Here is a 14,580-nt window from a genome sequence, read left to right on the forward strand (position 1 = left end):
CACCCACGACAGTGAGGGATTTCATACTTGCTTCTCCAATTGTAGCTGGCTATATGCGCCCAAACTCTTCTCGCGCGAATTTTCAGCTGACATAATTGTAAACTAAGACCAAAGGGCCAGTTATTATGATGGATAATATTTACATTTATTGTCAGTGTTACCTACTAGAAATGTTAATGACAAGATTGATTCGTTTGACACATTGAATATAAGTTATGGATTCTAGGGACTATTCACATCTCTTATGTCCGGCCTAACCTGTCATGCCTGACAATGATGAAGCATTTTTAATTTATTTGATAAAATGATAAATTGAAGACAAAATTACAACATTTACACAATTTTATACAGTAATGACTAACAAGGTTAGAAATCCTATGCTATTTTGGTTAAAAAGTCTACTCTCCAAAATATTTTTAGACTTTCCACTTTTAGGAAGTCTAAAATAAAGTTTTGCGCATAAAAATAAAGATGTCCATATATGAGATGACCAACCTATCATCGGAAAGATTACAGAATGATGAACTGTAATATAGAATGATGAACTGTAATACAAAAAATTGAAGGATCCATATCTGGTGTACGCTTGGACACCCAGAGGTCTTTGCAGATGCTCCACAAAGGCCCTACTGGCGATGAAAGAAAGCTCTGGGTTCTCAAGCATTTATCTAGTGACTTAACGTCAACCTTCTAGCTTCTTAAGGCTTCCAGCCTGGATCTCATCTCATCCATGTCGCCTTCCTCTACCTCAACATCTGCTGACGCACCCTCCACAGTCTGAGATAAATAAAACATATATAGGGATCACTCATCACACTCTGGTATAAACAGTACATACAAAGGGATTACACATCACACTCTGGGATTAACAGTACATACAAAGGGATCACACATCACACTCTGTGATAAACAGGGCATACAAAGGGATCACACATCACACTCTGTGATAAACAGGGCATACAAAGGGATCACACTCTGGGATAAACAAAGCATACAGGGATCAACCATCACACTCTGGGATTAACAAAGCATACAAAGGGATCACACTCCTGGGATAAACATGGCATATTTAGGGATCACCCATCACATACATAGGGATCACCCATCACATACATAGGGATCATCCATCAAATACATAGGGATCACCCATCACATACATAGGGATCACCCATCACATACATAGGGATCACCCATCACATATATAGGGATCACTCATCAAATACATAGGGATCACCCATCACATACATAGGGATCACCCATCAAATACATAGGTATCACCCATCAAATACATAGGGATCACCCATCACATACATAGGGATCACCCATCACATACATAGGGATCACCCATCACATACATAGGGATCACCCATCACATACAGAGGGATCACTCATCACATACAGAGGGATCACCCATTATATACAGAGGGATCACCCATCACATACATAGGGATCACCCATCACATACAGAGGGATCACCATCACATACAGAGGGATCACACATCACAGAGGAATCACCCATCACATACATAGGGATCACCCATCAAATACATAGGGATCACCATCACATACATAGGGATCACCCATCACATACATAGGGATCACTTATCAAATACATAGGGATCACCCATCACATACAGAGGAATCACCCATCACCTACATAGGGATCACCCATCAAATACATAGGGATCACCATCACATACATAGGGATCACCCATCACATACATAGGGATCACCCATCATATACAGAGGGATCACCCATCAAATACATAGGAATCGCCATCACATACATAGGGATCGCCATCACATACATAGGGATCACCCATCACATACATAGGGATCACTTATCAAATACATAGGGATCACCCATCACATACAGAGGAATCACCCATCACATACATAGGGATCACCCATCAAATACATAGGGATCACCATCACATACATAGGGATCACCAATCACATACATAGGGATCACCCATCATATACAGAGGGATCACCCATCATATACAGAGGGATCACCCATCAAATACATAGGAATCACCATCACATACATAGGGATCACCCATCACATACAGAGGGATCACCCATCATATACATAGGGATCACCTATCAAATACATACTGTAAGGATCACCCATCATATACATAGGGATCACATATCAAATACATAAGGATCACCCATCACAATATGGTATAAACAGAACACACTCTGAGATCAACACTAATTGAGAAAAAAGAAGTGTATCTATTGGAGATTTTTTTGAGAATGTGACTAATAATAATTTAGAGTGGAGACCTGTGAAATAGCGCAGATTCTTATAGAACCTTTTGTCTTTTGCCTGTTGAAGTTTCCGTCAGACCGCCGTAACTAAACTGGTGTGATTAGCATAAACAAGCATAGGGAACAATAAAGTGTGAGTGAAACGTTAGAGTAAAATATCCCTGGGTTGCCGAGGATGCATAGACTTTTGCAGCTGTAAAATATCCTCCTTTCTCTTTCTGTGCTTCTGTCACTTTTTGTCCGGTACTTACCGGTAGTGGTTCTGTGACGTGGCCTGCTGCACCCAATGCACCTGGACAACAAAAATGCAATTAGTATATACACTGACATCATGGCATCATAATCACAGATCATTGTCACCTTTACTAACCCATTGTCACAGCCACCACTACACTCATTACCATTAATATTGTCAACATCACCATCACTACACTCATTACCGTAAATATTGTCAACATCACCATCACTACACTCACTACCATTAATATTGTCAACATCACCACCGATTCACTTATTACCAATACTATTGTCAACATCACCACCACTACACTCATTACCATTAATATTGTCAACATCACCGCCACTACACTCATTACCATTAATATTGTCAACATCACCCCCACTACACTCATTACCATTAATATTGTCAACATCACCCCCACTACACTCATTACCATTAATATTGTCAACATCACCATCACTACACCAATAACCACTACTATTGTCATCATTACCACAATCACTACACCCATTACTACAACAATTGTCATCATTACTACCATTACTACACCAAAAACCACTACTATTGTCATCATTACAGTACCACCATCACTACACCCATTACCATTAATATTGTAAACATCACCATCACTACACCAAAAACCGACTACTATTGTCATCATTACAGTACCACCATCACTACACCCATTACCATTAATATTGTAAACATCACCATCACTACACCAAAAACCAACTACTATTGTCATCATCACCATCACCATCACTACACTCATTACCATTAATATTGTCAACATCACCATCACTACACCAATAACCACTACTATTGTCATCATCACCATCACCATCACTACACCCATTACTACTACTATTGTCATCATCACCACCATCACTACACCAATAACCACTACTATTGTCATCACCATCACCACTACCACCACTACACCAATAACCACTACTATTGTCAACATCACCACCACTACACCAATAACCACTACTATTGTCAACATCACCACCACTACACCAATAACCACTACTATTGTCATCATTACCACCATCACTACACCCATTACCACTACTATTGTCATCATCACCACCATCACTACACCAATAACCACTACTATTGTCATCATCACCACCATCACTACGCCCATTACCACTACTATTGTCATCATTACCACCATCACTACACCCATTACCACTACTATTGTCATCATCACCACCATCACTACACCAATAACCACTACTATTGTCATCACCATCACCATCACTACACCCATTACCACTACTATTGTCATCATTACCACCATTACTACACCTATTACCCATACTACTGTCATCATCATCATTATCTCTACACCCATTACCACTACTATTGTCATCACCATCATCATCAAATCACTTGATGAAGTTTACCTGCTGTGACTTCAAAGAGGATCTTGTCAACCTCTTCTTGAGCAGCCTCCTCCATGTCATCTTCTTCCATCCCCTCAAAAGTGTCTTCCACCATCTCCTCAATAATACCAGCCTAGAAATCACAAGCATACCATGAAATGCTGATGTGTGTAGCTAAATAGTCAAATTACAGAAGATTTACCTGGGAAAATTGAAATATGTGGACTGAGGCAGAAAACAACCTTTGGGACTTGATGTTAATTGCAAGGAATAGAAAAGACTTTTTAAAGCCCCATTGGCAACCAAAGCGATTGTTGTTGTTTTGAAATAACGCCATCGTCTTGCGATTGTCTTGCATTGTCTTTTCAAATATGCTAGATTTTGCCGGCTTTGTGGATTTTGTTGGGAAAAAAAGCTTGCATACTCAAAATATGAAAGGGGAATACAAAAAAAAAGTTGGCAGCCGGCCGCTATTTTAAACCCTGGGTTTGATAGTGAGTGTGTACCTTCATCATTTCTTTGGACAATTCCATCATTGTCTGTCGTATTTCTGGAAGCTTCACCAGCTTTTGCATCATTGACATGACCTCAGTGCTCTTTTCCATAGCGCCAGCCATACGTAATGTTGCTGTAGAAATAATTTGCAACTACAGCATTGAATATTGATTTAACTGGGGAGAGCTCATTCAGTTGAATTTAGAAATAGGAGATAATTGGCATGGGAATGGAAACCTGGCCATTCGGATACACATGAATTATAAAGTCATGTATACCCCATGAGACCTACGATACCTACTGCATATGAATATGAATATGAGGTCCCGCTAACTTTTTATGGCCCTGTGCTATTAGTCCCGCTTACCCTAATGACCACAAGAAGATTGTGTTCTACACCACACTCACCAAGTTGATTTTTCATTTGCATCTCGACTGAGTTGAGCTGTGCCTTTGAGGAGTACATCTTGTTGACTGCTTTTCTTGACTGAATTATTTCCTTGGCTAGAATGTTACAAACATCCTTGTCACCTCTCTTGGCTGCATCTTTTATTGAACGCTTTACTTTCATCTCTTCATTCTGAATGGCTAAAAATCAAGATCTACATTTAATAATAGCAATAACTGTAATATTAAATAAAAGAGGATTTTTTTATGGAAGCTAACACATTCTACAAAAAACCTCCACTACAAACCTCTGATTTGTCGGTCCAGCTGTCTGTTCTCTTTGCGGACCGTAGCACACCACTCCCTTACCTGCCATAGAAAATGATAATAAACCAATTATAAGTGAGCTTTGATCATCTTTGGATGGACAAGGGCAATGCATACAATTGTAAGGCATCATAATACATCCAGTCAATTTTAATCAACCTTATGCAGAAATACATGCCATTACACATGGATCTAATACTTTTCATTCCCGGGTCAAGAATGGTTTCTAGTGATGGAAGCCACTTAGCAATTAACCACAAACCAATGAGAAAGTACAGAGAAGCACCAGGCGTAAAAAAGCAGACAAGAGATACATGCTTTACGCAAATACACACTAAATCAACAACGCAAAGCTTAAATACAATTTGAACTTTACTTAATTGCTGGCTAAGAGTTAATAGGTATCATTGACTGTAGCTTAGCCTGTGTGCAGCCGGAAAAAGTTCCTTTATTACCAGAGGTTAAGCTTGCGTTTACCGAATGCACGCAGGCTACCTGTAGCTAGGGAGGTGATCAATTATGTTGTTTTTGTTGTGATCGGCCTAAACCTGTAACACAATGGGGAATTGGAAGAACTTAAAAGTCATGATTGACATCCACCAAAAACCAGTCATGACTTGTAAACAAAAGACACAAGGTACACGTGTGACTAAAAAACGGTGGCTTCATTGCTTTTCGGACTAAAGCCACAGTTACACAAGAAATTTTCAGTTGACAACTAAAGTTTGCTGTGTATATAGGCCATTAAGTTTTATGTGACAATTTTTATTTGTTCGTGTAGATGATGAAAAGTCAGCAACTATAGTTCTTCAAAACCTAGAAGGTTTGCTTTTTTCTGCAATCAAAAATTGTAAACATGAAAACTTACTCATGTAGATGCCAACAAATAAAAATTGACAACTACTTTGACGTCACAACATAAGTTTCCAGTCTCTCTCACTGCATACCAACAACTCTTTGCTGGTCTATCTACACGGTCAGATATTGTTGTCAACTTAAAATTGTCAACTAAAAATTGCACGTGTAGATGGAGTTCTAATAGAAGAGCTGGGTGTTAATTCTGGCTGCAAAGCAAACTAAGTTAAATATTATTGCAACTTGTAATATGAATTGTTGTACAACATTTCTTGTTTAAGTAATTTTAAGATAGTCTTACAGAAACTGCAAAAAAAATCGCAACAAACCCAATATTGTATGTTTTATGATTAGTTTCAGTGAAACTTTCAGCGGTGCATTGAAATTTTTCAATTAGCGTTCAAATTGAGGATATACTAGAAATCTGACTGTTAACCTCAACAAAATAAACTGCTTACTTGTTCCTTAGGGGTTTTCTTCGGGGTCTGTCCAAACAGCCCCATGCTTTGGTGGAAACTGCTCACTAAATCAAGAAGAGAAACACGACCACCTCAGTTCCTTCTTGATGCTGCTCAAAAATAAACTTCATTCACCCAGTGACGTCATCGATCAAGTCGATCACGTCTCGGAGGCCGAATAGACGATGGAGCAAAATAAAATATATGATAAAAAAATAGAGAAGTTAACGTTGAAAACTGAAGGGAAATGTAATTGCTATCTTAGGTGGTTAACATCAATACAATTTATTTTTGTGAAGCTTTTTTAGATTAGAATCAGCCTTGGCGATCATATATCGACAACAATACACTCATCAGTCAGTCGATAATTACTCGTGATCCACGGTGGCAGATTAGCGGGTAGAAATGGCTTCCACTAACCTCTTCAAAGACGTTCCTCTCGTCCCCACAGACCATGTCTTCCATGTCATGGCCTGCTATAACAAAGATAAGGACCCAAGCAAGATTAACTTGGGCGTTGGAGGTGAGTTGAGGATTTCTAGATTGCTTTATAGTGTCTGCGCTTGGTGGTTGGTTTTTGTTTTCCATGCACGGGAGCTTTGAAAACTAGAGAATGACCCCTGGGGAGGAAAACACTTCGGTTGATTGTTTCCTCGTTAGCACTGTACGAAATAGTCCTCTCTTTTTATTTTGAGTATTGGTATAGTACTGCGAATGTTTAGTATTCAGCTGTGATTGAATGTTTCTTGTTGCAGCATATCGCGATAATGACGGCAAACCTTGGGTGCTGCCCGTTGTCTCAAAGGTGGAGACTCAACTTGCACAAGGAATCGCTGATGGAACCCTGAACCACGAATATCTAGGCATTGACGGACTTAGACAGTTCTCCGATATCGCCTGCAAACTGCTCTTAGGCGGCGATCACCCGGCCATTGCACAGAACAGGGTAAGTAGGCTAAATCACCCGAGTTAATAATTTATCACAATATACACAACAATACACAAAAACAACAACAACAACAACAACAATTGATTAGCAGGTCAAGTTAACTCTGGAGATTGTGTTTGTTACAGCGTTGTTTGATTTTAACACAATGGCAAGGAAGTTTCTGGTAACCTAGCAGCTGTCTCCTTTTTTGCCAAATAATTGTACGAGAAGTTCTCGTGGAGAAGTGACGTTGCTCGAGCTCGTAAATTGGTTGGTCATTCAATTGCAAGGGTTGAATATATATTCTTTTAGATTTTTGTGGGGCAGTTCGCACATCCATAAGCCAGATTTATGCAAGACCCCCTTTTCTTTGCAGCCACTGTCTTGGCTGATCACTAACCCTTTGTTTCATGGTTTCTCTGTTTGTTTTATAAGAGAAATAGAACATAAACAAATTACTTGTAGTCTTATTTTTATTAAACAAAAGAAATTATTTAATTGGAGGCTTTGTATGTCTAGAAAAGGAAAGGTGAAGTCTAATAACCATAACAAACAATCTGATTAGTTGCGGAGGGGATGTGCAGTCATAGATATGGAAAGTAAGTATATTTTAAAAAGACTGCTTTTTGGTGGTTGAGTGGGAAAGGCACAACCCGTGTGCCCACCCCGAGCTGCATGCCTGTACATACGCAGTAAGCCATTTGGGTCTAAGTGGTGGCCATGATAATAGCTACTGAAAAGATTACTGCTCATTTATTAACATATAGTGAACTATACAGAATTTATGATCTCCTGCTTCTCCCTAACAATAGCTTCTGCATGTAAGTACACTGCAGTATTCACTGGAGCCCACTGATTTCTAAAGAATCTCTGTGTCACCTCCGTGGCTGTGTTTGCCTTGGTTTAAAATAATGTAGCAAACAATTTTGTTTTATTTCTAGGGCAATGATTTGCAATCATAGTAGTTCTGGACTGTACATTGCTGTGGAAAAATAGACTCAAAATATAAAATACTGCGAACCCAGTATCAAATAAAAAAAAAACAATTTTATGTCTCATATTAAAAGGGCCGAGAAATGGAGCAGAGAAATGAGATTACTTGGATTGATTTTACATTTCCCCTTATACACAAGTCTCATCAAATGACACAGAGATCTACTGAAAGCTTATTATTTACCCGTCGTTTTAGAAATTTGGTTGGTTTGTCTTCCCTTCATAAAGTTATTTCTCTCAGTTGCATTTATAAACAAAGCCTTACAGTACAATCGACAGGCAATGGGATTTGGGCTGTTTGAATACCTTTCTCTTTGCCCTTAGGTGAGGGGCTAGTTTGATTATCTGAGTTCTTAGATCATCAAATGACAAACTTCAAAAGCCATGATAAGCAAACCCCGCAAAACATAGAGTCATAAGTCGTCATACTTACCAAATAATTCTTTGATATCGCCATCGTATTCGCGATAGAAGAAGGAGCTTTCAACATTATTGTTAACAAGAACGTGTGCGAAAAATCGTGGCCGCTTTTATATCACAGACTGCCAAAGGGAGCCCAAATCTAATTACACACAGACTCTCAACGTCCAAATCCAGCATGCATGTAGAATAACAATGTTTTTTAGGGAGGAGACTTACGGGAGTTTTGTGCTTCTAAAATGGCGGCGGCTTGTTACACAGGAAGCCCATATCGCTAGCGAAGCGAAACTAGTGTTACTCTTGCTCGCTGCGCTCGCTCTCGCAACAATGGTCAATTCAAAACGGTGTGAAAACCCTACAAAATAGTAAAAATATATGTTATCCTAATCTATCTTCGTTCTGATCTCACTAAAGCTTTTAATATGTGTAATACTTATTTTAATTATATTTTATTATATAATCATTATGTAATAGGCCAGCTGAAAAAGTTATAGGCCCATGGCCTTATTTTTTATTTATTTTCATGGCTTTATTTTATTTATTTTCATTCATATCCCAAAGCAATAGCTGGCTTGAGAATGTTTGTTTGCAACATACAGTAGCTGCCCACATATAAGAACTTTGAAATTAAGAAGCTTTTAGGCTAAAATTTGGTATTTTATACACCATTTATATGAGAATCTTACAGAAAGAAATTATCATAAATGTTTAGGCTAACCTTGTAAAAGGCAGGTTCTTATATGTGGGGAACTATTATATGCATTTATTGTTGGTGATGTTTTGTTTATGATTTCTCAAATCTCTTCTGGATGCAATAGCGGTAAAAATACATGTTAACACATACAGTATATAATAATAATTTTAAATAATTGTACATACAGCATTTATGAGTGTCTTATTAGTGAGCATACAGCATTTATGAGTGTCTTATAAGTGAGGGCCATATGTTAGAAAACTGTATATTCGGTTAAATATGTTACCCTCGATAAACAAAGATTAAACTGAAACTGAGACTGAAACTAAACTTATTTGTTTGTTACAGCTATGTGGGATCCAGTTTATAATCCATAGACATATTTGTTTGTTATAGGTTTGTGGTATCCAGTCTATTTCTGGAACAGGAAGTGTTTTCCTGGGTCTTAAGTTCCTGTATCAGTTTTATAACTGCAAGACTGCCTACATTTCTAAACCGACTTGGGGTGAGCATACAGTAGATGACTTAAATGTTTGTTGCTTCATGTAGGTTTGTGCATCAAACATTTCACCCTTAAAATGAACAGCATGAAAAAGTTTTTTAATGCTTTGTGCATTAATCATGAAAGATCTCTTTGTTTTTTGTCTTTTTCTATTACTTTGGCATCCTTTATACACTATTCTATTTTATATTCAGGAAACCATTTAAAAACCCTGAAAGCTGTTGGCTTCACCGACATCAGGGAGTACCGCTACTACAAAGCAGAGACGTGCTCTGTTGACTTTGATGCCATGTGGGAAGATCTGGAGGTAAAGTGATTCTGGGTATTTGTTAAGCATGCTTCAATTTCTTCTAGGCAAATACACACTCTGTTAAAGCGGTATTGTCACCGGTTTACTTTAAGTCTATTACATAACAATCTCAAATGCTTTTAATGGAAAACATGAAAAAAATGTAAAAGTGTGTCAAAATGTGATGTGTCATCCAACCAACTGTTTTCTAGTGAAATCTGAGTAGCAGAATAGTGTGTGAAGGCTAAGTTACAACCACCGTTACTGTACTCAAACAAAAACACATTGCAGGGAATGTTTTGCATGCATGCATTAACTTTTAGTTTTTTAATTCTTATTTGCTTTTTGTTTGTTCTTTTTTTCCTATTCATGAATCTAGAAAGCTCCAGAGGGTTCTATTATCGTGCTTCATGAGTGTGCTCATAATCCTACAGGCGTCGACTTGTCACATGACCAGTGGGTCAAGATTGCTGACATCATGAAGGTACACACATTCTTTAGAATTTACCAACTAGACGTCTATCACAAATCCTACATTCTGATTGGCTAAGCTATTAATGGTCTATTTAGATGGTGTGTAGCGAATTGCTAAAATAAAAGGCGGCTTAAATTAAACCTGAAAAACAACCAGATATGGAATGCAATGGCAAGAAAACTGATGCCAATATTTATGTAATATAGATTGCATATTTTCTTGTGTGTTTGTAGAAGAGGCAGCTATTCCCATATTTTGACACGGCCTACCAGGGATTTGCATCCGGTGACGTTGATGAGGATGCCTGGGCTGTCCGCTACTTTGCTTCACAGGGATTTGAGCTAATTGCAGCCCAGTCATTTGCCAAGAACTTTGGTCTCTATAGTAAGTGTTGCTGTTTGATTCACAATATTTTTATTTTGCCCATTTTGATATTGGGATCACCTTTTCAACATCCCCATTTTAAACTACTCCCTTCCCCTTCCTCAAAAAAGTCGTCATGTACGAAGATGGCCCCTCCAAAAAAAAAAAAAAAATTCCCTAGAGAAGCATGCCCATAGACCCCCTGGATGGTTGTTTGGCTTTAGTTGCTGATTGTGTTGTTGTCTTTGTGTGCAGATGAAAGGGCTGGGAATGTTTGTGTTGTGACATCTGATGATGACTGTGCTGAGCGTATTCGGAGCCAGATGAAGGCGCTTATCAGGCCCATGTGGTCCAACCCACCTAACCATGGTGCCCGCATCGTGGCCACCATCCTGTGTAATGACACCTTGCAAGCCGAATGGTAAACATTCAAGTTGTAATAGCCCTTATAAATAGTCCAATTGTAGCAATGTCCTTGGATGGGGGTGTGTGTTAACAATCTACTCTAAACATTATACACCTCAGTGGTAATTAGGGGGTTATGGTCAACATATCAGGTTGTGATACTTCCACAATATATTGTGTTGCGGGTCTATCTACTTATGTGGTGACCTTATGTAACCACACTAAAATATAATGCCAGATTCGTAAGACACAAAACAAAACTAACATGGGACATGACACATATGACTTACTTGTTTTGTTATTTGACAAGTTTCTTTAAAAAGGGTGTGTGTGTGTGGCATTGCTGTGTGCTGTGCGGGTGCGCGCTCCATGTGTGATAGAGCCTTAAGGCATGAGTACATACAAATCAGGGGTCTCAACCATTGTTTCATTTTTTAATGCATGTATTAGGCAGGATTACATGACAGTAGGTTTTATATATTATTTGTATCTCTATGCGTTAGGCGGGAGTGTGTACATGAAGACAGTAGGTTTTATCTATTATTTGCACCTCTGTACGTTAGGCGCGAGTGCGTGCACACAATGGGTCAGCGGATGCTGCAGATGAGACAGGCCCTCTTTTCCAAACTCAAGGAACTCGGTACCCCTGGCACTTGGAATCACGTGATTGACCAGCGTGGCATGTTCAGCTTTACTGGACTTAACCGTAAGTGAGAAAAGCTAACTAGGTCATTATAACATGTCATGTCTTTAGTTCCCCGAGCTATAGCACACCCTTGTCTTGGAATCTTTAATTTTGGGCCATGATTTTAAAATGATAAATAGCCCAGATCCCAGTCCTAACATGACCCATAGAACTTGGGCTATTGTGAAAGCTTAGGTGGTGTGTATTGTGCACTGCAGAGGAACAAGTTGCCTTCCTCACACGCAAGCACCACATCTACCTGCTGAACAACGGACGCATCAACATCAGTGCTCTGACGCCAAACAATGTGGAAAACGTGGCACGTGCGATCCACGAAGCTGTCACTTGTTATCCGTCACATCTGTAACCATGAGACTTTCACGTTCATCACGTCTCTATGCACGAGGTCATCACGTACTATCTTTCGTGTGTCCCTCACAACAGAGTGCCAAGTGTCATCCTTTGTGTTCTACCCACGAGGGTGTCACTAACTATCCTTCAGGGTCGGGTTCCTAGAAAGCAGGTTAACGCTAACCCAGAGTTAAATAAGGTTGTTATCCAATCAAATATCTCGTTAATATATTTATCCGTGGATAAGCGCTAACCTGCTTTCTAGGAACCGGGCCAAGGTCTCTATCTCAAGGCTGCCACTTGTAACCATGAGGCTGTCACGTTGCCTTTCACAACGTCCTGCTGTACGTGACTTTACACGCTAGTCGGTCGCATATCATCTACTAGACCTATGTGTATGCACTAGTCTGCACTGTATACAGACTAAGACTAATATAGAATACAAGCATGTACGTCTGCTATTGTCTAGTCTCGGAAGTCCTAACCTCTATCTGTACCCCTAATCTCTATATCCAGCCGACGTTAACATTTCCCTAACCAACTGGTTCTCCACTCGCAGTGAAACAAGTGAGGCGTTTAACAGAGAAGCACCACATCTACCTCCTTGATAGTGGTCGCATCAACATCTGCGGCCTGACCCCTGCTAACGTGGAGTATGTTGCGCGCGCCATCCATGACGTGGTCACCCACAAGGATGAGGTGTGAGCCTGCTAGTACAGGACATGCCCAACGGAACACCCCCTTTAACAACACGCGGTTGGAAATCGCCCTCATTCTGTGGGGGGACTGGCATCTCTTGTTTGTTGGCCTGCAAAAGGTAGTTCAGATAAAAGGATATGGAAAACTTGATGTTTAACTTTCAGAATAAGTGTGACATTGTCTTGCATCAAATTGTTCTCCATGTGTTTGTGAGAGGTATATTATTTGAGTTTGCACACAGCGCAAGCTTGATCATCGGTCATTCTTAGCAGCCTGTGTAACAAGCGTTCCTGTTTGTTTGATTATTTTTTCCTTGTGATAAGGACGCGAATGCTTGTGACGAAGGCTGCATTTTTTGTTATTGTAGTGACGCCATCTTGATGACGTCATTCCGCTGTTAATCAAGACTAGATAAAATATAATATGTTATGAGGATTCTTATTAAAGTATGAAATATGTGTTGAGTGAACATGGTGCAATTTTCTGCGACGTACAATGTCTATCGACTCCTTTGATTTTTTATCTAGTAATACTGTTGTTAACATGGCATAATTGAAATAAAAACTTCTTCTGTCTGTTTTATTTTATTTTATTTTTGTTTTATTTTGTTTTGTTTTTCTGCCATGTCCAAGCCTGTATGTTATCAGAATGCGGAGCTAAAAAATTAACTCCATCCCACCTCACATTAACCCCCCCCCCCCCTCTTCCAAGCAAAAGCATAGAAAGATCCCCCTCCACCCCATAGCATACTCGGCTCTTAACCTCCACCCCATAGTATACTCGGCTCTTACCCTCCACCCAATAGTATACTCGGCTCTTACCCTACACCCCATAGTATACTCGGCTCTTACCCTCCACCCCATAGTATACTCGGCTCTTACCCTCCACCCCATAGTATACTCTGCTCTTACCCTCCACCCCATAGTGTACTCTGCTCTTACCCTCCACCCCATAGTATACTCGGCTCTTACCCTCTACCCCATGGTATACTCTGCTCTTACCCTCCACCCCATAGTATACTCGGCTCTTACCCTCCACCCCATAGTATACTCTGCTCTTACCCTCCACCCCATAGTATACTCGGCTCTTACACTCTACCCCATGGTATACTTGGCTCTTACCCTCCACCCCATAGTATACTCGGCTCTTACCCTCCACCCCATAGTATACTCTGCTCTTACCCTCCACCCCATAGTATACTCTGCTCTTACCCTCCACCCCATAGTATACTCGGCTCTTACCCTCCACCCCAAAGTATACTCGGCTCTTACCCTCCACCCCATAGTATACTCGGCTCTTACCCTCCACCCCAAAGTATACTCGGCTCTTACCCTCCACCCCATAG

General features: G+C 39.8%; 2 protein-coding genes across 3 annotated transcripts; one reads left to right on the forward strand and one right to left on the reverse strand.

Moving 5' to 3' along the window:
* Positions 1-123: 123 nt before the first annotated feature.
* On the reverse strand, positions 124-6,581 carry LOC5505585 (charged multivesicular body protein 3). 2 transcript variants are annotated; one of them, XM_048729025.1, is made up of 8 exons: positions 6,432-6,556; positions 5,574-5,666; positions 5,100-5,160; positions 4,813-4,992; positions 4,416-4,537; positions 3,931-4,042; positions 2,529-2,569; positions 124-777 (listed from the first exon to the last, which is right to left on the reverse strand). In XM_048729025.1, exons 4-8 carry the CDS (start codon positions 4,973-4,975, stop codon positions 691-693), a joined length of 525 nt encoding a protein of 174 aa, XP_048584982.1. In that variant the 5' UTR covers positions 4,976-4,992; positions 5,100-5,160; positions 5,574-5,666; positions 6,432-6,556; the 3' UTR covers positions 124-690. The 2 variants fall into 2 exon arrangements, with proteins under 2 accessions (XP_048584982.1, XP_001626340.2); XM_001626290.3 differs by lacking the exon at positions 5,574-5,666 and having other exon boundaries at positions 6,432-6,581.
* A 213-nt stretch (positions 6,582-6,794) lies between these two features.
* On the forward strand, positions 6,795-13,817 carry LOC5505584 (aspartate aminotransferase, cytoplasmic). Its single transcript, XM_001626309.3, has 9 exons — positions 6,795-6,954; positions 7,187-7,377; positions 9,863-9,971; positions 10,163-10,275; positions 10,637-10,741; positions 10,966-11,116; positions 11,351-11,516; positions 12,064-12,206; positions 13,096-13,817. The coding sequence occupies exons 1-9, from the start codon at positions 6,837-6,839 to the stop codon at positions 13,239-13,241; spliced, it is 1,242 nt and encodes a 413-aa protein (XP_001626359.2). The 5' UTR covers positions 6,795-6,836; the 3' UTR covers positions 13,242-13,817.
* Positions 13,818-14,580: the final 763 nt, after the last annotated feature.

This window comes from Nematostella vectensis, chromosome 6 (assembly GCF_932526225.1).
Source record: "Nematostella vectensis chromosome 6, jaNemVect1.1, whole genome shotgun sequence".
In the NCBI taxonomy this organism is placed as follows: Eukaryota; Metazoa; Cnidaria; class Anthozoa; order Actiniaria; family Edwardsiidae; genus Nematostella; species Nematostella vectensis.